General features: G+C 43.0%; 1 protein-coding gene across 1 annotated transcript in view; it reads left to right on the top strand.

Annotated features, from left to right (window-relative positions):
• INPP4B (inositol polyphosphate-4-phosphatase type II B) overlaps window positions 1-22196 on the top strand; it is a 312722-nt gene that overhangs the window by 101236 nt on the left and 189290 nt on the right. The window contains exon 7 of the mRNA XM_029910663.1: window positions 5558-5637. Coding sequence (XP_029766523.1) covers window positions 5558-5637 — 80 coding nt within the window. The remainder of the gene's footprint in view (window positions 1-5557; window positions 5638-22196) is intronic.

Here is a 22196-nt window from a genome sequence, read left to right as displayed (position 1 = left end):
TTTTCAGCAGCCCTCCCTGGGCTCAGTCTGCTACCAGATGAGCAGGGCCCATCTCGTTACTCTCGTCTGGTCTGGCCAGGTTTTATGCTCAGTCCCCCGGGCTCAGCCTGCCCACACTGATCTTTCGGCGGCTCTCTGCTATTCTGTCCAGCCAGGCACCTGGTCTTTGGCAGCCTCCCCTGGGCTCAGTTCTGTCTGGTGAGCTCTCTGCAGTCCTGTTAGCCAGCCAGCCAGGCACCCGGTCCTCCCTTGTCAAGCTCCACACAGCAACCGAACTTCTTTGCTCTGCTGCTTGTCTTATATAGGGCCCTTCTGGCCCCGGATTGGCTGCTTCATCAGCCTCTCTGATTGGCTGCTCCTCTGCAGCGACTCTAGGCTGTCTGGTGGATTTCTCTCTGCTCTATTCTGGGGCAGGGTGATCCAGGACCATGAGGCCTCCAGCAGGGGGCCTCTGGGCCTAGTCCACCCTGCCACACATCTCTGTTAAGATTTAATAATAACCCAGTGATTTCCCAGATTGCATTCTAAAGTATCCAGAATCATTCTTACATGTTGGCAGTATGCACGGGCACATAGACACTCTTCTCTGTGGTTGGGAAAAGGGAAATATAGAATTTGGAGTGGGGAATTGGCACTAAACCAAAATCCTTAAATCTAAAAACCTTGCAAACAATTTAGATTGGGACATGTACAGTACCAAATTCATCTGTGATGGTGATGTGTATATAAAATAATAAATCCATGCTAGCAAATTATGCTGGTTCTAGTTTGTTTCCTGCTCTATCCAGCATTGGAATTCAGAAGTTGGAGGGGAGGCTCCCCCTTTCTCTTTTTCTGACCTTCCATCATGTGACCTTACCCACTTCTCATATAAATTAATCATGTTTATTACAGTAGTGCCTAATAGGCAACCAAAAATGGGGCCCCATTGTGCTAGGCTCTGTACAAACCCAGAGTAGTAGATGGTTCCTGCCCCAAAGAGCTTACAATATAAATAGACAAGACAGACACAGTAGGTTGGTGGGGGGGAATGGAATGGTTATAATACATAAGCAGAGTGAACAATGTGATGGTACCAAATGTCATTTTAGTTGCATGATACTTTCGAGGGGTGAGTTTACTTAGCATGTGGATAAGCTAAATAGAAAGAAAAGTTAAGGAAAAGGGAGTGAGGAGGACAAGACAGCGAAAAGGAGAGCAAGAGTGGCCAGTGTGAGTGAAGTTGAGGTGAAGAGACTGTGAGGGAGGGAGAGGGTTGGAGCAAACAGCCAATCAGCGCAAGACAGAGAATCTCTAGTCAAAACTGTTGAACATTCTCCAAAGATCTCAGCTTTGGCAGCTTCACTACTTCCTGCTGGAGTCTCCGGCTGGGTCCTCTCTGCGCCTACGGCCAGGTAGCTGGGGGGAAGAGAGTCAATGTTTGAGTCCCAGTGCTCCCATAGTGGCAGCCATCTCCTCTGCACAATACTGGGTCCAGTGGCCTGCTGGAGGGAAAGGTAGCTCTGGCTAGACCCTATTTTACCCCCTTCCCCCACGTGCAGCAGTGCCTGCTTTGGCTGCTTTCTGCTCTTACTGCCTGGAGTCAAAACTTGTATAAAACATGCCTGTTTCTGACTGATGGCAAAACAAGAGCTAGGGCAGACAGCAGACTATGGACCGGAAAGATTTTAAGTTGTTTTTTATCCTGAGGTGCTGATTCTCCTCCTTGAACTACCAAGGATCATCCCTGGCATAGTTCCAACAGGATGCATTTGAAAAATGTGCAATATGGCAGCAGAGTTAAATCTCAGTGAGCAATCTGTATTTCAGCCTTTCACAGGGCCATTGCAAACATATTTTTCTTTCTTCCTTTTTTCTTTGGCTAGGTAAGTGATTAAGTTTATTAATCAAACAATTCAACACAAATCTCTTATAATTTATTATCACAAGTGTCTCACCAGCACTAGCAAAATTATGGAGGAGCACTAGCTATTCTATAATTAAGGTTGTTTAAACTCAATTTTCAAACCTCTCTAAACCACACATGCAAAATTGGATTGGTTTGTAAATTGCCATGGCAATTCAGGGCCCAGGGTAAAGTTGGCACAGCTACGCAAGCACAGAAAAAGGAATCCAAGGCCTGGTCAACATAGCTGCATTGGTCAGGGGTGTGAAAAATCCACATTCCTGAGTGACGTAGCTGTGCTGACCTAACTCCCGGTCGGTGCCATAGCTAGCCACAGGGCACTCTTTCAAATTCTAGGCCCATTGCAAGGCCGGATAACCCATTTCCATCAAATCACTGGGCCATACAACATTTTTTATTATTATTTTGAAGGTATTTTTAAATGAATTTAAGAATATGAAATAGAAAAAATGTTTTGGAATCTGGAAAATTATATTGTATTAAGCAGTGTCCTATGAGATCTGAGAACCATGGTGTATTAGGAAGAGCCTGAAGCATGGGCCTGGTGCAAAGCCTGAGGCCTGAACAAAAGTCAGTGAGTTATGCCATTAGCAACAGTCATGTCCGGTCAAAAGCAGCTGTTTGCCTGCAAGTCAGTGACTGGTACATGAACTCGGCACCAGTATTGATAGCATTGCTGCAACACACTGAATATGTAAACACTTTCCAGCAGGCCAGCACAAGAACACCCCATCCTAGCACACAATAAAATGGTTTGACAAAAGTGATGAATAGTGATATTTTGTCTGAAACATCAGGAGTAAAAGTACAAAGACAGGTGGTGAATAGGAATGTTTTGTCTGAAACATCAGAAGGAAAGTACAAGGGGAGGTAACAAACGTCATGAAACACGTAAGGTGATACACAAGTTGTTTATCCCAGATTGTTTGTCTCAGTCTATAAATGTTAGGATACCTCGCTTTAACCCTTTGGCCAGCCTAGAGAGTAATGAAAAGTCCCGCCATTCACTGAGCTGCGTCCATTGTCACGGGCATACATGTCTTAGTATCCTCATAGAGTCTGCCAGGGCTATTACCATGCTTCGTCGACAATCCTGGCCAGGCACCTTTGTACCTTAACAGATCTTGTGGTCATTGGGTAGTTCAATTGAGGTCTCCTGTGCCAACTATCTGCGCAGAGCTGGGACACCACACAAAGAACACACAGCCAAACATCTGATGACACAAGGCTAATTCCAGAGGCTATGAGACCTTGCAGTGGTGTAGGGCCTTGTGAGGGGCCACCACAAATGGGCAAAATGTTTTTCTCCCCCCTTCAGTTCATATAAGGAATTGTAGTATTAATGTGTATTGCAGTAGCACCTAGAGGCCCCAACTGAGACCAAAGCCCTGTTATAATTGGCACTCTATAAGAACACAAAGTTTACCATCCAAATTGCATATAAAAATGCAAAGGAATGTTAAGATTGCAAAGTCAAGCACTCAAAAGTTAGGAAATGCCAGAATGAAGGTTGTATGAGCAACCTTAATTGTTCTCTCTTATGTGTACATACACCTCTACCTCGATATAATGCTGTCCTTGGGAGCCAAAAAATCTTACCGTGTTATAGGTGAAACCACATTATATTGAACTTGCTTTGATCCACCGGAGTGCGCAGCCCCGCCCCCTCCGGAGCACTGCTTTACCGCGTTATATCCGAATTAGTGTTATATCGGGTTGCGTTATATCGGGGTAGCGGTGTATTATGATACAAACTATGTCTTCTGTGCCAAAAGGTGTATTTTTTCAGTGAGATAGTGAACGTGTTACCTATTTTGCTGTAAAATCTTAGCAGAAACAAGGCATTGTGGGAGGTATAGTGTTAACCTCAACTAGTTTCACTGAGGTAAAAACTACCTCTCCCTTGTCTCTGCTAGGATTTTACAGTGAGATAGGTGAGTCAAGTTAGCTATCTCACTTAAAAACGCACCTTTTTGGCAGTGAAGACACAGCACAGTCTTTAATTACATAATCATACTATTTTACCCACTCTGTTTCTATCTCATGGCTCCAGTCTGCCTCTTCTTTACTTCCTCCTTTTTGTCCACCCCTACCCTCAGCCTGCCTCCTTGGCACCTTTTCTCTTGGCTTGTATGTTCTACACTACCTCCCTTCTTCCTTCCCTTCCTGCCTAGCTGTGCAGCCAGGGATGGAAATTGAATCATTACATGGACATCAACATGAGCCTGTAGGAGGCTTTGAGCTTGGCCATACTGAGGACCCAGCTTTTAAACTTGGAAGCCAATTGTAGAGCTCTACATCTGGGCATTTAAATTGGCACTTAGGTTCCCAGCTATGCATTTTATGTGCCTAAAAGCCTGTCTGAGCACTAAACTTTGGAGCCCACATTTGAATATTCCAAGGCCCTGATTCAGACTGGCCTTACTAAAGGAAGACAGGATACAACTCTTACTAGGTGGTGTCATACTACTGCTGAGCAGCTCCACTGAAACACATGTTGTTCTCCATTTTCCAAGGGTTGAATGTGCTACCTCTATACGGCCCGGGCTGACCCTGAGAGCATGTGACCAAGCTCAAGACCTATACCTGCATTTTGTCATCTGCAAGCACATTGCATTTGCTGTTAGACCTTTTATTTTTGTTAGCCTTACAAAAGGAATAAAGAATAAAATTATTATGCAAAAAAAACCTGCTTATTTGTTGAAGTATTTGCATAGTTGATGTGACTTAATGAAAATATATGTAACTAATTCACATCAACTTCCAGTGAGTTGCTGTGTATTTTTCAAAAAACCTTCATGGAAGAAAGTTTTAGGTTATTTTCTTTCCATGCTCATTGTCCCTAGGGTAAGAAGAACTCTGTTGTACAACTGGTAAAGTGAAGTTTTAGTGCTGAGCAGCAGAGGTATTGAGAGAGGGTAAAAAGTTCTCTTGAAAAAATGTTTGCATAATTTCCTTGAGGATGCAAAAGGCTGACATTGGCAGAAAGACAACATATAGCGTAGCAGATCAACAGAAATTTAGAAAATGTAGCTGGATGAATACATTTCTCTTTATTTGTACTGGAATAAAATTGGTCCACCCTAGGTTGGAAATACCCAAGGAAACGTGCTTACAAACATTGCTATATACTCAGAAAATACAGCATTTCTATTAATAACTTGTATTGAGCCCAACATAAAAATAACTCCAGCAAGCAAATACATTAATATCTCGAGTTCAAAGATAATGCCTAAGGGTTTAGGAACTACTGTAGCAAGAACAACATTGGTAAAACACTGAAGATTTAACATTTGTTGTGATACAGAAATCACTTGAATAGGAGGAAAACCTTCAAACTAAATGAAACTTTTCCTGCGGGTGTACATTTTACAGCCTGCTATTTGTCAGATTGTCAATCTGATTGTTTTTAATGAAAAAGATGGGTTCCTGTCTGTAAAATCTGAGCTTAACAAATTATTGATAATGGTGTCACTGATGTATGAAGGTATTCTATGGGATAATACATCAAGCTAGTGGGTTCCAATTTAAAATTTCTCTCTTGCTACGAAAGACAGATTTGCAGGCATGGGGCTGAAAATGAAACGATTAAAACTTCAGGAATTAATGATGATGTCCTCCTTTCTCTCTCTTTTCCCCTGTGTTTTGTAGCGAAACTTTCTGGGCTTGACTACTTTTAAAGTAGGAGACTTGGTGAAGTCAAAGGAACAACAGTTGACCCTTACCCTGAGGTAGGTCTTTTTGTCTATTGTAAACCATTTCAAACTAATAACCCATGACATTTAATGATTGCTGCTTGGCTGTGTTTGAAACTCGGAATTACTTCAGGTATATTAGATGTCAACCTCAAGTGCCTCTGTTTCTACTATGCACAAAGCTAAAGAGAAATACCAATTATTTAAGTCAGAGCTTCCCATGTGTCAGGTTAGAAAAGGTTACTCGCTTTTTGATATGATCACCTACAGAAAAATTGCAGAGCAGTTAAATTGGGGAAAATCCTTTCAAAGATTCCTACAACAGGGAATATAAATCTTATTCTCACTTAATTAATACATTATATTTTTGTAGACTCCAAATGTTAATATCATGAAGTGACCAGGGTTTGAATATTTGGCATGTTTAAGTACACTGGGCCTGATTCACCACTGCCTTGCACCTTCTGTGATCACTTAATGTGTAAAGTAGGTATGAAATGCTACCAAATCAGAATTGCAATGCAGAACTCTGCACAAATGTATATGACTAAACAAGGTACAAGGCTGTGCAGAATCAGGCCCAGTGTTTTAGATGTGGCCCTATATTAACATGAAGAAAGGATAGAATGGATGGGTTTGTGTTTAAAACAATGGGCTGGGAATCAGGAGAGTTCAATTCCCAGCTCTGACACAGACTTGTATATATGATCTTGGGCAAATCATTCAGGGCATAATCTATATCCTTTTGAAGCCAATAGTAAAACTCCTATTTACTTTAAAGGCTTTGGATCAGGCCCTTAGGACTTGATTTTCAGAGGTGTTGAACACCCACAGCTACCATTGACTTCATCTAGAGTTTAAGGTGCTCAACATTTGTACATATCAGACTTTTGTTATATTAGATCCTCTGATCCCTTCCTCCTCCTGTTTCCCTTGAAGATGCTGCATATAGATGCAGTAGAAGTCCACACAGAACTAGATTTGGTGGCACATGGGCTGCACACCCTGTCTTGGCACAGATAGCCCAAACTCAAATGCATTAATCAGAACAGCAGTGGTTTCAGTGCACCAAGGGCCTTCAGCACTCTTTTTGGAGAGGGCATAATTTTGTTTTTTATGTACCTGCACTCCTATTAAAAGTAACGGGAGTTGCATGTAGACATGCGGGCAGAGGGGAGGTACATATTACTTGGTTTAGAGACCATGCTGTATTGACAGAGTGCGTTGATTTTCATTCTCCATATAGCATAAAATCACAATATAACAAAATATTAGTTTATAGCATTAGCCTTAATGGGTTCCCAGAGGGTATTGGGTCTGAATTGAACCTTTGTAGGTTTGCTTTTTGTCAAGTTTTGTTTTTGTCTCATACATTTTTTGTACATCTAATAGTAAAAGACAGCAGTTTAAAACAATTCCAACTGAACTCCAGAAAATTAAATTGTAGACATTAGTGGATTGAAATTTAAAAGACATTTTAAAAAAAAATTATGAATGTTGATTTGTTTCTTGAGTATGGCTGTGGGCCAGATTCACAGAATTACTCTTCTCTCGTTACATCACCAGGCAGTGCAGAAAGAGACAATACTGCCCATGCCTCCTTAATGGCAGTAAAATCTGGCGGCTTGGCATTCCCCTTCCTGCAGCATCCCTGTTGTAGGGGAAGTGTCAGGGATGAGGGACAGGCCTGTTGAGGGCATTGCCAGGCAAACTGTGCTCCATCTATTCCTAGCTGATGCACAGTTGCTTGGGAGGAGCTTTGTAAGCCAGTGTAAGTTAGAGTAGCCTCAGGGCTGCTGTAACCTATGCTAGGTCTAGGACAGAGCAAGGCAGAGAACCAGGGAGCTGAAACTAGCTCTCTGTAGTACCAGGTAGATAGTAGTCTCATCATATAATCTGGCCCATACTTTCTTTTTACTGATATTTTAGCATTTTCTTGCTCAGGAAAAACACAAACTAAACCATATAACGATGGATTTGTTCCTCTGTAATTCTACAGGTGGGAGGTTTTTTGTTGGGGGTGCTGATGGTGAAGGACAGTAGGGTTGGGGGAGGGTCAGGACATGTCTCTGCTGCAAAGAAAAATCTGTGGTGCTGAGTCTGAGCCCAGCTCAACTGACTTGGGCTTGTGAGTAGGTCAGGCTGTGGAGCTAACACTAGCAGTGTAGATGTTTGGGCTTGGGCTGGAACCTGGGTTTTGAAACCCTACAAATGGGGAGGGTCTCAGGGCTTTTCTGAGACCCTCCCCCTCCTCAGAATTTCAGATCCCATGCTGCAGCCCAAGCCCAAACTTCTACACTGCTATTTTTAGCCTCACAGCCTGAGGCTGTGAGCCCAAGTCAGTTGACCCAGGCTCTTATACTGGCTGCTCCACGTCTTTTATTGCACTGTTGACATACCCTTTGGTTTCTGATAACATTCCATTGTTCACCAAAGGTGTACTCTTTCTCTGCCCTCCTTTTCTTCTTGGCAGTGACTAAGGATACAAGCCAAGGAACTTTGTTCTGAGACACAGATAGGGTTTTTAATCTGTCCTTTCATTTTGGGTTTTCATTTGTTTTCATTATATTGCAGCCCTTAATGTTTAAAAGACTGATATTTTCTAGACTGCCAACCAAATGAGTGTTTTAGGAGAATGTGTGTGTCTATATATAATGTGACAAAGTTCCTCCTCTATCTTGGTAGGTCCTGCGCTTATTGGCGGATTTTCTTGCCACAGCGATTCACCATGTGGGTTGGGGAACAGCCCAGAGACCTTCCCCTCTGGAAGAACCCACAGTCCAGGTCAATTGGGAGGTTTGGGGGGAACCCGGGCCCGCCCTCTACTCCGGGTTCCAGCCCAGGGCCCTGTGGACTGCAGCTGTCTATAGTGCCTCCTGTAACAGCTGCATGACAGCTACAACTCCCTGGGCTACTTCCCCATGGCCTCCTCCAAACACCTTCCTTATTCTCACCACAGGACCTTCCTCCTGGTGTCTGATAACGCTTGTGCTCCTCAGTCCTTCAGCAGCACACCCTCTCAGCTCCTTGCTCCCAGCTCCTCACGCTCTCGCACCACAAACTGAAGTGAGCTCCTTTTAAAACCCAGGTGCCCTGATTAGCCTGCCTTAATTGATTCTAGCAGCTTCTTCTTAATTGGCTCCAGGTGTCCTAATTAGCCTGCCTGCCTTAACTGGTTCTAGCAGGTTCCTGATTACTCTAGTGCAGCCCCTTCTCTGGTCACTCAGGGAACAGAAAACTACTCATCCAGTGACCAGTATATTTGCCCTCTACCAGACTCCTGTACCCCACTGGTCTGGGTCTGTCACGATAATTATCAAAACCTGTCTGAACAGGTCAATTTGAGGTATTGCTTTTGGTAAGGTGCAAAACCCGTGTCTTCTGAAGGAATGTAAGCTTTTAGAGATTTTGGAGCACAGTTTCGGTTCTGAAAATTCCAAAGGGCTAAATTACGGCTCATCTAAAAAATTGTTATTGGGTGGAGGATATGTGCCAAATAACAAGGATTGATGAATAAAATAATACATTTGCCAAATATAAAAAAAAAGTCATCTTCAGCAGTCTAGATATTTGTGAATATCAATTTGGCAATATATGTTCACTGTAGATGCAGATTCACCCACTCCTGTGCTGTTGTCAGCAAACCTGAGTTAGGAGCACTGATGGCTGCTTCAAGTAATTTAGACTGGTTTAGTTAATCAGTTTTAGATTGTAAGCTCTTCGAGGCAGAAACTCTCTCCTGCTCTGTATTTGTGCAGCATGTACCAGGCACATGCACAATATGGTTGGGGCCTTTAGGCTTAATGGTAATTCTAACACTAATAATAAATCCCTTCATCAGCCAGTCTGCAATGATGATGGCATTCCCCATTCTCTGGAAGATCCTTTCATTTCAAGTGTATTACTCTCATTATGAATATTGCCACAGGCTTGTGCTCTGTTACCCCTCCTGTTCAATGTGTATGGGATGTCACTAAGTGAGATAGGAAGATGTGCTGTCCTTTGTCACTTCTGTATTGGGTTATTGTAGTGTGATTTCCACTGAGCTACACAAGGGTAAAAGAGGACAAAAAATAATGGTGCTCTTCTAATCTCTTCCCACAAAATTAAGCTCTATCCATCTGTGATGCTGCTCTCAGTAGATTGTATAGATATTCTACACAGGATCATACATGCTGTCTGAGCTCCACTGAACTCCTCAGGTTTGGCTTCCCCTCTGTGGGGCATGGGTGGCACCCTTGAGCTTGGTTTCTTCTTGACTGGAGAAGAGAATAAGAGGTGGTACTCTTCCAGGCCTACTTAATTGTGGTGACAAAACAGGATGTCAGTCAGAGTAGATTGTGCAGAATTTCATAGTGTGATCCTTCCCCTCCTTTCTGACATGGGCAATAAAATATTTAACAAGTTTCACACTTATAGTAGCATCTGAGTTAGTGTCCCATAGTGACATGTGGGGCAGTTCTTGGCTCTCGGAGCTAATGTTTCAGGCTGTCTGGAAGTTCAGGCAGACATCACCGCATCAGTTCACCTTCAAAACCAGAAGTGAGTGTTCCTTTGCAAATGTAACAGCTAGAAATGTACTTTAAAAAAAAATTGATGTTCTAGAAAACAAGAAGGCAGGCTGGGAGAGGTGCTGGTATGCCATACCACTGTATACTGCTCTAATTTGAGTCCTGAAGGTACCTCTGAGGACCACTCCCACATCAGAACTCTGTGACAAGTGGAACTAACCTTACAAAAACAAGGGAGTTCATGAAGATTCAGGATAGACACACTAGTCTTTATAGATTTACCTTTTTCTGAAGAAAATATATGTGAAAGGGTCTCCCTGTGGTCTGTACTGTACTGTACTACTTTATGAACATAAGGTTGTACTCAAATTTTAACATTTCATTTTGTCCTGTACTTGTTTCTCAATGCTCCAAGCACTTCAATACAGTCTGAACTTTTATTCAAGGATAGAGGGTAGGTATATTTGTCACATAGATTTTTAGTAATACAGTGATCTTTCCTCTTTATTATGTTGCCTCTTTTGACCCAAGTGGATAGTCAAAATTTGGGGCCCTGCGGGAGAATAAAAATAGATGGTAGTCATGTATTTTTTTGCAGATTTGTTTATTTACAAAGAATGTACAGAGTCCTGTGTCTCTAAATGCAAAAAGAATCAAATAGCAAGAAACAGCACCAGAACACTCTTTGCTGCCTGCACCCCTGACCCAGGAACCTCTCCACAGGTTTCTGCCAGGGTCAGACATGCTTTCAGCTGCTCTTTCTCGCACATGCTCATGTGCAGTCTCTCTCTCTCACTCTCCTGAAGTCTGGTCCACACTTAAAATTAGATTGACCTCGCTACATCTTTCAGAGCTGCGAAAAATTTCATGCCCTGAGCACCAAACTAACCCCCAGTGTGGACTTGTGTATGTTGAGGAAGAATTCTTCTGTAGATCTAGCTATTGTCTCTTAGAGAAGCAGATTAACGACATTGATGGAAAAAACCCTTCTGTCAATGCAGGAAGCATCTACACCAGGGGTCTCAAACACGCGGCCCGGGGGCTGCATGCAGCCCACGGAGCTCTTCCCTGCGGCCCTCCAAGCTCCCCGTGGGCTCCCCCCCCAGTTACTTCCAGTCACAGCCAAACTCCCCTCACCTCCCCCCCCCGAGTTATTTTATGTGGCAGCTAAGCTCCCTGCTCGCTGCGCCCCAATGTTTGGGGCCGGGTCTCTCCCCCGGCCCCGCCTGCCGCCCCCACGCACCTCCCCTGAGTGTCCCCCTGCCTCACCTCTGCACCCCCTCCTAACCCCAAACTCCATCCCAGAGCCTGCACCCCCACTCCCTGCCCCAGCCCGGAGCCTTCACCCAGCACCCAAACTCCATCCCAGAGCCTGCACCCCAGACCCCCACCCCCACCCAAACTCCCTCCCAGAGCCTTAGGCAGGTGGGAGTGGAGTTTGGGGGGGCAGGTTCTGGGCACCACCAAAATTTCTACAAATCTGCCACCCCTGGAAGAGGCAGAGCAGTGGTGGAGTGGTGGTGCAGTCCAGTGCAGTGGGGGGGCTTTAACAGAAGTAAATCTAACTAAGTGCATGTTTTGTCCTTTGAGTGAGGTGCATTACTGAGTGTATATATTTTATTAAAACCGCTTGGAAATGACTTGTAGGAGCAGCAGTGATCTGTATGCTCTGTATAATGCTTAGCACTTTCCAGGGGGGAGGAGCACGCTCTGGGGAGGGGGAGAAGAGATGGGGCAGGGGCGGGACCTCATGGAAGGGGTGGAGTGGGGATGGAGCCGGTGCCAGCGAGGGGGGGTGTCAGTGATGCGGCCCTTGGGCCAATGCGCTAGTCTTCATGTGGCCCTTGTGGTCATTTGAGTTTGAGACCCCTGATCTACATTATGGTGCTATAGTGGCACAGCTGCAGTGCCATAGCTGTGCTGCTGTAGCATTTGTAGGGTAGACATACCTTCGCTGTCTCTGCTCTGCCTTCCCCCACACCTGTACCACCCAAAACAGCACTCAGCAAAGCTCCTGGGCAGGTTTACACACTACTTTTTTTCATGGGTAGAGTTTATGCTTACAGTTGTGTTAATCGAAAGGTGAGTTTACACCTATCAACCTCAATCCCACAACAAGGTTTCATCCAGTTTATAACACCAGCACCATCTCAGCTTTACCCAGCATCCCAATGAAGCCCAAAACAGTGACACCCAACAATCCATCCCAAACAGAAATAAAATAAAATAAATTTAAAGTGATACAAGGTTAATATTTACATTTGTAAAGTGTCTTCCTGTTTTCATATCACCAACTCTCAAAAAATTTATTCCCACCTAAATCTCTGTGGTTTTTTTTCTACCTGGATTTACACCCTGACCATTCTTTTCTAATTGGGAATTCACTTCTGTAACAACTTTTCCATCCTCAACTTCCACATTCTCAGATTCAGGGGGCAGCCAAGCTAAAATTCTGTCCCCCTGATACCCTTTCAAATGATTCTTATGGATAACTTTGGGTTTAGTCCTGGGACCCAGCTAAATCCTGTACACATTTTATTTGGGTCAGTACTCTATAGGGTCCCTCCCAAGATTTATCTAGTTGAGAGTTCCTCCCTTCTTTCTTTTAGGTTTGTGGAGCCAGACCAGGTCCCCTGTTATAAAAGTTTCCCGATATAATCTTACATTATATAGCCTTTTCATGTTGTCAGAGTCTGTCCTCAAATTTTCCCTAGCAAAGGTGTAAACTCTTTCAATTTTGCATTGTAAGATTTCTACACAGTCCAAATAGTCATACGCTATCCTGATATCAAGATTCTCTCATTGTGAAGTTTTTAGTTGCTCTGAGGTCCATACCTCGTCCCCATTCCCATTCTTTCAGTGGATGAATCATGAACATGGATGGGCCCCTCCGTAAATTAGAGGAAAAGAGAAACACACCCATCCCTTTTAGTAACAAATTCCTTGCTCTCCTGCTTGGGGCAGTGTTTGCAAATAGCTTCCCAAGAAGGCTGTCTGGACAAGCATTACCACGCTTATGGCCAGACCTATTTGTGATTGTGAAATCGTAGTACTGCCATTTCTCCATCCACCTGGCAAGCTGGCCCTCAGGATTTCTGAAATCTGAAGAGCCATTGTGGGAAAGCATGGTCTGTCCTGATCATAATCTTCTCCCCATACAAGTAGTGATGAAACCATTCTATAGATTTAACTACTGCTAGGAGTTCTTTTCAGGTGGTGCAATCATTTCTCTTGGGAGAACTTACAGTAAAAGTTTAATAAGCTACCACCCTCTTAAGTTCTTTGTGTTTGTGTCTTAATACTGTCTCCAAGCACTAGCATCTGTGTCCAGTATGAATGGAGTTTTGAAACATGGATAGGACAATACAGGAGCAGTCAGCAGAGCATTTTTAACTCTGAAAATGCTACATTACTTTCTGCTGACCACTAAAATGGTTTTGCCTTCTCACCCAACTTGTGCAGTGATTTTGCAATATAGATAAATCCACAAATGAACCTCTATAATAGGAGCAGAGTCCTGTAAAATTCTGCACATCAGTAAGTAGGCCACTCTCACATTCCCAGAGTACCAGATATTCTGGTACTTCCAGGAACAGGGTGGGCCTGTTCCTGCTGGCATGATCCAAGGCCCCTGGGCATGGCCTCATATGCACTGTCATGTGGGGGTGCCTTTTGAAGAGCACACTGCCCCATGTCCAAAATCATAGAATATTAGGGTTGGAAGGGACCTCAGGAGGTCTTCTAGTCCAACCCCCTGCTCAAAGCAGGACCAATCCCCAGACAGATTTTTGCCCCAGATCCCTAAATGGCCCCCTCAGGGATTGAGTTCTCAACCCTGGGTTTGGCAGGCCAATGCTCAAACCACTGAGCTATCTCTCCTCCATTTGTCTCAGTATGAGTTGGGGAATAAACATTAGAAAAGCAGGGCTGTCCAGTTTAAAACTGGATGTATGGCCAGCCTACCTGTAAGTGTCAGGGGAGTTGGCCAGTTTAGTACACCCTCAATTTTCTTTTTGGTAGTGGAAATTCCCTCCTCACTACTTGTGTGCCCAAGACAGACTACTTCTTTTTGGAACAACTCACATTTCTTTGGGATCAGTTTCAAATTGGCCATCTTCAGTTGATCACAGACTATTTATATAAATGTTTTAGTTCAGGCTCAAATGTTTTAGCATGCACCAAGATATCATCTAGGTACAACGGATAATCTGAAAGTGATATGCCATGTCTCCATTAGCCTTTCATATGTGGCTGGTGCATCGCACAAGCTAAAATCTATCACTTTAAATTTCCACAAACCTTGTCCTGCTGTGAAAGCAGTTTTTTCCCCTATCTTTTGGACGCGCTTCCACTTGCTGATACTCGCTTTTAATCTGGAAAGCCAGATTGAACCAATTACGGAGTTCAGAGTATCATCTATTGATATTAATGGATAAGAATCCTTTAAAGTGACTTCATTTAATTTTCAATTGTCCACACAGAATCCGGTACAACCATCCTTTGTCTTAACCAGAACTTTGGATGAGGCCCAGGGGCGGATTGAAGGGTATGTTATGGCTTTGTGAACCATTTTTGCAATGGCTTGTACAGTTGCTTCCCTTTTTGCCACTGATAATGGGTAAAGTGCCTGTTTAATGGGTCAGTTTACCCCAGTATCAATCTTATGATGGGCCAGTGCAGCACAACCTATATCTTTGTTGGATTGGGTGTACAACCTGATTCCTAACCAGAAAGTGTCTGAGTGTTCTGCTATTCCCTATTTAAATGTACAGCACTGCACTGGAATAAGTCCAACAGAAACTCTTGGGGCATACCTTCACTCCCTTCTCCCTTGTAGTTTTCTTCTATATCAGTTTTTACCAGATCCATCATCTCATTCCACAACTGCAGTTCCCTTTTTCACAATTTTCTGTTTATCAGAAACATTTGATCAAACGAACTGGGATCAGTTTTTGTTTCACATCCACAAGACCATTACCAGCTAAGATTCCCCGAGACCCTGGGACTTAAAACAGGTTTCAACCACTCCCCATCTTTCCCTTGCTGGAAAGCTACGGTAGCATGTAGCTGTTATAAGGGTTTCTTCCCCTGGAGGCAGGACAGTTCATTTACTGCAAACCAGTTGCCTACAAACCTTTTGTCTCACCTGAGCCATAAAGGAAATTTCCACAGGCTGAATTTGAAGAACACCTCTCCTGGCATTGATTACACAGTTATTAGCTGTAATGAAATCCAAACCAGTTCTTAGCTCATCTACTATTTTAGCCACTTAGACCTCTTGCTCAAATTTCAAAAGTCCAATCTGCAAACCCAGTTTTTGGACAGGTGCCCTTGCCCCAATGACTGTCTCAATTTGAGACCAATTAGGCAGTTCAGTTTTGGATACCCTCTTCCCTAACCTTTTTAGCATCTCCGGTCTAATAAGTGTTATGTATGAACCCAGGTCAATTATTCCTGAACACATCACAGATCCTCTGATGCACTGAATAGATGAACTTCCATTATTTTTGTCTAACTGCCCAGATCTAAACAAAAATTGTGGGGCTGAGCTTTATATCTCCAAATTTTGACTCTCAGTGATGGCTTTCGGCTTGTGCAATGTCCCCATTTCCTGAACTGGGACAGAAGCTTTGATTAGATACTTGAGACCGACTGTCTTGGCCCACATTACTTTTCTAACAATTCTCCTTTCTGTGGCCCGTTTTGTCACAATACCAGCAGTTAACATAACTTTTACCTTTAATTTTTGCATTTTTGTCAGTTTGCCTTGTTTTACAAACCAAATTATCATGTATTCCTATCATTCAGTGCAGTCACAAACCAGATTAGAATACCCTGTTGCTTCGTGCATATTTGATACAGGGCTCATTGTGATCAGCTTCTGTCTTCCTCAGTGGCAGCTGCTGCTTCCGGTGAACTACTGCAAGCAAAGATTCAAGTTCTATGGCGAATTCCACAGCCTGTCAAAGTGTCTTTGGCCTCCTTTCATTGATCTTGATGTGCAAGTTCTAATCCAACTGAGCATCTATAAATTGGTACATTGCCACTCTATTCTGGAAGGCCTTGGTAGTAGCTGGGTATGCCAGGAGCACAAGTCTCTGCAGGTCTTCTGCTAGTTCAGGTGGTGGTCTTTTTGCTTCTCCTTCTAGTTCTTAGCTGTGCCTTGGCTAGTTCATATTCATGGCTGGCTCCAAACCACATGTCAAGGGCCTGTACCAGGTCTGGATAACTCTGTCGCTTCTCTGGGGGTAAGTTCTGAAGCACCATCAGAGCTGGGCCACCCAAGTTGACTGCTAGTAACCCCGCTTTCTGTCCATCTTCCCAGCCATTCATTTGAGTTTCATAGATTCATAGGACTGGAAGGGACCTTGAGAGGTCATCGAGTCCAGTCCCCTGCCCTCATGGCAGGTCCAAATACTGTCTAGACCATCCCTGATAGACATTTATCTAACCTACTCTTAAATATCTCCTGAGATGGAGAATCCACAACCTCCCTAGGCAATTTATTCCAGTGTTTATAATGTTGAATTGAGCCGATAAGCCTCCCAGGGAGGTTGTCTCAAAAATAGTGGGGTTTTGCATCACAAGAGCTAAGACAGGCCAACCTCTTCTCTTCTGGGCCTCTGTGGGCTACAAAGGTGTAGAAAACTGTTGTAAATGTCAGGTCTTACCAAGTCCTCTGGCTGGCTCAATTCCTCATATAGGCATCTGCCTACTGCGGTGGTGATCTGTGAGGCTTTGATTTCTTTCTGGAGCTGAATTTTCAGCTCCTTAAGTCCTTGCCTCAGCTCAGCTCTGTTAGCAAGTCCCATGTTGGCTAAAGCTTGCCTGGTCTCCACTACTTCATGGAAAAACTTTTCGTTTGCAGCAGTCAGGTTGCTGGTCTCCTCTTTGATGCACCTTACCATTCTACCCTGCAGCTGGGCATCCCAACCAATCTGGACACTTTGCAGTTGTTGCTCTAACAGAGCTTTGACCTCCACCCTAAGCCAACCTTCAGGCCTTTCTGGATGTCGAGATGCTGCTTTAGTTTCTTTTGTGGAGCGTTGAGCTCCTGTTTTAAGACTTAGCCAAAAGAAATTGAACCATCTATAATTTCTGCAAACATCACCACATTTGCGCCATTCTGGTTCAACAGGAATACTAGCTCACAATTTTTCTCCTTGGAAACTGGATCCCACTTTGACACTAATGTTGGCTCTTTTGACCCGAGTGGCTACTCAAAGTTTGGGGTCCTGTGGGTGTTCCAGTTGGGAGTAGAAATCAGTTGTAGTCAGGTATTTCTTTGATGCAGTTTTGTTTATAAAGAATGTGCAAAGTCCTGTGTCTCTGAATTCAGAAGGAATCAAATAGCTGCTCTTGCTCATATTACCAAGAGCGCTCTTTTCATCCTGCACCTCTGATCCTAAAGCCTCTTCCCATGTTTCTTCCAGGGTCAGCCACAGTGCTTTCAGCTGCTTCTGTTCACTGGTGTGCTCTCTCTCTCCCACTCCGTCATTCTTTTTTATCTCCTCTCAGTTTCTTTGTATTCTGCCTCCCGCCGCCTTCCCCACACACACCCAACCTAAAACAATACTCAGCAAAAGCTCCTGGGCTACAAAGGGGTAGAAAACTGTTGTAAATGTCAAAACTCCCTTTGTCTTGTGTGGGGTTTATGCCTGCAGTTGTGTTAATTGAAGGATGAGTTCAGGCCTACCAATATCAATCCCATAACAAGGTTTCACTTCCTTTATAACATAGGCTATGGGTATGTCTACACTACCTGCCGGATTGGCAGGCAGCGATCGATCCAGCGGGGATCAATTTATCGAGTCTAGTCTAGACGTGATAAATCGACCCCCAAGCACTCTCCTGTCAACTCCTATACTCCACCGCCACAAGAGGCGCAGGCGGAGTCGACGGGGGAGCGGCAACAGTCGACTCGCCACAGTGAAGACACCACGGTAAGTTGATCTAAGTACGTCAACTTCAGCTATGTTATTCATGTAGCTGAAGTTGCGTAACTTAGATTGATTCTCCCTCCCATCCCCCCCTCCCACAGTGTAGACCAGGCCTATATCTACACTACTGCGGTAAGTCGACCTAAGCTACACAATTCCAACTACATGTATATCGTAACTGGAGTTGACGTACCTTAGGTCGAGTTTCTGTGGGGTCTACACCGCAGGGGGTCGACGGGAGAAACTCTCCTGTCAACTTACCTTACTCTTCTCGAAGTGGGTAGAATACAGGGGTTGACTGGAGAGTGATCTGCTGTCGATTTGGCCGGTCTTCACTAGACCCACTAAATCGACCGCCAGTAGATCAATCTCAGAGCGTTGATCCCGGCTGTAGTGTAGATGTAGCCATAATATTGCCTTCTCCTCTACTAGTGGGAACAGTACCCAGACTTCAAATTTTCTATGATAGTCTAGTAATAGTATAGTAGTTGATATCTTCTCATGCTCCCCAGGCAGCTCTGCTGATGATTGTATGGTCGCAGTTGGGTTTACCATGTAGTTAAATGTTCATTTGTTCATTGATTTTTCTTGGATTTCTATGTTGCTTTGTCCTTCTGGATTATATTTTTTCCCTTGACATTCAGCTGGAACAAATCCAAACTTTTTTTTCCAAGAGGAGATAAAACAGCTATTTTCTGACAAATGAAGTGAAATTGAAAGGCTGGGGTTCAGAGGGCCAGAGGATGAAGACAGCATTGAATCTGAGCAACATTTAACCTATTTAGTGAAAGAAAAGGAATTTGGCTGTGTAACTTCCTGAACCAGTAATTAGTACAGAAAGCAATGTATTTGAACTATTGTTGCCCTTTGATGATCAATTTGAGTCTGTGCTCAACTAGCTAAGTTTTACTTAGTCTGCATTCTGAAACTATTTCCTGGCTGCTTCTTGTTATGATATGCCACAGGAGGCAGATGGACAGCAGCTTGACTTTAAACACTAGGCAGGATTCCAGAAGAGTTGAGAAAAACTTGTTTTGATAAAAAACTTATCCTTATATTGAAGCAGTGACAGGAGTTCAATACATTGAACTCTAAAAAGTGTCATTCATTTATCCTAAATTTTAACATTTTATTCATCAATGGAACAGTTTGAAAACAGAAAGCTGATTGACATGGGCTTTGTGTTTCACATGACAAATAAAAAAGACAATGTTCATATACGAAAATAATTAATACATTTGTCATAAGAAAATGTGTTCATGTCTTTCAAAATGAATTACTTTGGTGGGAAAAGAATTTGTGTTGAACTATGTATAAGTCTGCACTATTTGCTCTGAGATTGGAACAATTGAAAGTCATACATTTTCCTTTTCAGGCAATCTCTCATTTCTCATTTATAATTTACAAGGCTATGCAAATACACAGTCTGCTTCTCTTTTGCTTTGTATTCATAAGCCATTTTTATTAGTGAAGTTACGGCCATGGGAACCAATTATCAGTTCTGAGTTTTCATATTCAAAATATTTGTTAATAATCAATAAAGTTGTAGAGGAGCAAAATGGATTGAAGTTTTCAAACCTTCAAGCAATAGTAAAATCTTAATATACTTTTCTTGGTTGGCATCTCATATGTATATAACACCATCATACGGTATTACATTAAAAGCACAGAAGAACAATTGTTTTAAAACCTTATTTGACTTCAAATAATCCTCAAAGATCTCTTGGAGAGCACCCAATAGTTAAATAGGCAACACCATGTCTGCAAGCAATGATAGATATGGTCCTTCAGATTAAAAAGGGACACTAGGGTTAACTCGGGTTTATAGTACCTTATGAAGAGTACAAATGAAAGCAGTATGTATGGGGAAATGCACGTTATTCGGGTAATCTGAACATATTCATTGCATTGGGGGCCTCATTTTCTCTATTCTACTGTGGTTATATGCTGATGTAATTTCAAAAGTCTTCCTACATTTTTTTTGGCCTGTCTAGCACTCTGTAGTGCCCTAACTGAGATATAGTCTTCAGGACCAAAATGTAATTAAAATCCAACTCCAAAAGTTATGGGGGGAAATTCACTGCCTTGACAGCACAAATGAGGAGAAACTCCCTAGAAAGTGTAGAGTCAGCTAGCTGGTCCCTCTGCTACCCCATCATGCAGCAATGGCACACTGTGTTCTGGTTATTACTAGCTGGCACTCTGACCTACTGCGAAGCCAAGGGTGGCATGAGCAGAGAATTAGAGTATGTCTCCACTTACCGGGGATCAACGCTGTGGCGATCGATGCACCAGGGGTCGAAATTTTTCACAGCCCTGAGCCAATGTAGTTAAGCTGACCTGACTTCGTAGCGTAGACCAGCACTGGGTCTATCTGGATATCTGCAGCTAATGAATCACAGAATTCACAGGTTCAGTGACCTTCATCCTAAGTGAATTTTGAAGCTTTCGGAATGCTTTGCTCCAGAATATTTGAGTGAAAAGTCTGACAATATCACAAAATAGAAAGAGCACATATTCTGATATTTTCACATTTTTTGTGTGAATATTTCTATAGCTAAAGGCATCTGGCACCACTCGGGCTATTTCAGGAAGTGGTGCTGGTTCTCATTAAGGTCTGGTCTGCATGAGTAAAGTTATACCAGTATAGCTGTATTGGTTTGGGATGTGGGTTATTTTTTTTAATCAGTATAGCTTATTTGGCTTCCCAAACTCGTTTTGCTGCTTAACCATACTGGTCTAATTAAAATGGCAACCTTTCTAGTGTAGACAAGCCCAAAGTGACACACTTCTTTGTGAATGAGCAGTGAAGCCAAGCCCCAGCCTTGTGGTAAGGAACACTGTTAGGCATTATCTGTTAGAAGAGACAAAGATATCACCATAACTTACACAAAAATTGGGGTGTTAATGGGGTCTTTGCAAAATTTCAACTCTGGTAGTCACATATTGCTTATTAAAATTGCTGCCTCTTTTTAATTTCACTTGGATACAGCTTTTTGTTTTACTTCTGTTTCTGTCTCCTTGTTTAAGACTGCTATGTACTGTCATATAGTTACTGTGTTTCATCCCAGAGGGAGCTGGAAGTGAAGGGATTCTTTGTGTCTATTCTTTTTAGACCCTCATTTTGTAAAGTTTCATTCTGCAACATGACAGGCACAGTACACATGCAAGTTATTTATTTGCCCAAGATTTTGAAAATTGACCATTGATTTTTGGATGGATACTCAGCACTTTGTGAAAATCAGGCCCCCTTAAGGTGTCTCAATCTGGACACCCTAAAACTGAGGCAACCCAAATCACTGGTCACTTCTGAAAATCCTTTGTTATTTATCATTCTCTGTTATGGTGGTTGTCTGTAAAAGTAGTACTTTTTTACCAAGGGGTTACAGAGATTCCATATAGGTTCTGTGTTTCAATTTGAATAAGTATACAGAAGTGCAGATGCTTATCAATATATATCCTTGTTTCTTACATAGCCCAACTTCCAAATATTTCTCAGATGTCCAGCAATTCTTGTGAGATCTACACCACATCCTGGTTTTGGCTAGGCCAAAATACCAAGACTTTGTCTAGACCAGAATTTAATAGTGTGATGTTAGCATGTGTAACATGGTAAGAGTCTGATATAGACAAGACCTTTAACACATTCTAAGCTGGTTTCTTTCTTCTGGTCTCCACTAGACTTTTACAAGTGTGTGTTAGCACATGCTGACATCACATCTTTAAATCCTAGTCTAACCAGGCCCAAGAGAATAACTCTTCTTGAGTTATATCACCAAAGAGGAAACAGCAAAGGCATATCCAAACCTTTCCTCTCTGCCCCCAAAGTGAAAACACTCATCCATGCGCTGATTATTTCCCATTTTGATTCCCCCCACCCCACCCCTTTTCTCATCTCTGGAGTCCCTGACACATCTATCATTTCACTTGTCCATCCAAAATGCAGACACTAAACTTACCTTTTTTTCCTTTGATCAGACCACTTCATCCTTTGTCTCCACTCACATCCCATGCTCCCCAACATGGATTTTAAACTTCTTGTTACCTATGTTCAAGACAAGTGTCCATCTCTGAGCTCATCTCATACAAATTGCCTATATGTCCCCTCCACTTAGCCAGGATTGCCAGTCTCCAAGGCTTGTTC

The sequence above is a fragment of the Terrapene carolina genome, unplaced genomic scaffold, assembly GCF_002925995.2.
Source record: "Terrapene carolina triunguis isolate 2854851 unplaced genomic scaffold, T_m_triunguis-2.0 Scaffold66, whole genome shotgun sequence".
Classification (NCBI taxonomy): domain Eukaryota; kingdom Metazoa; phylum Chordata; order Testudines; family Emydidae; genus Terrapene; species Terrapene triunguis.
This window is presented reverse-complemented; position numbering and strand designations above follow the sequence as displayed.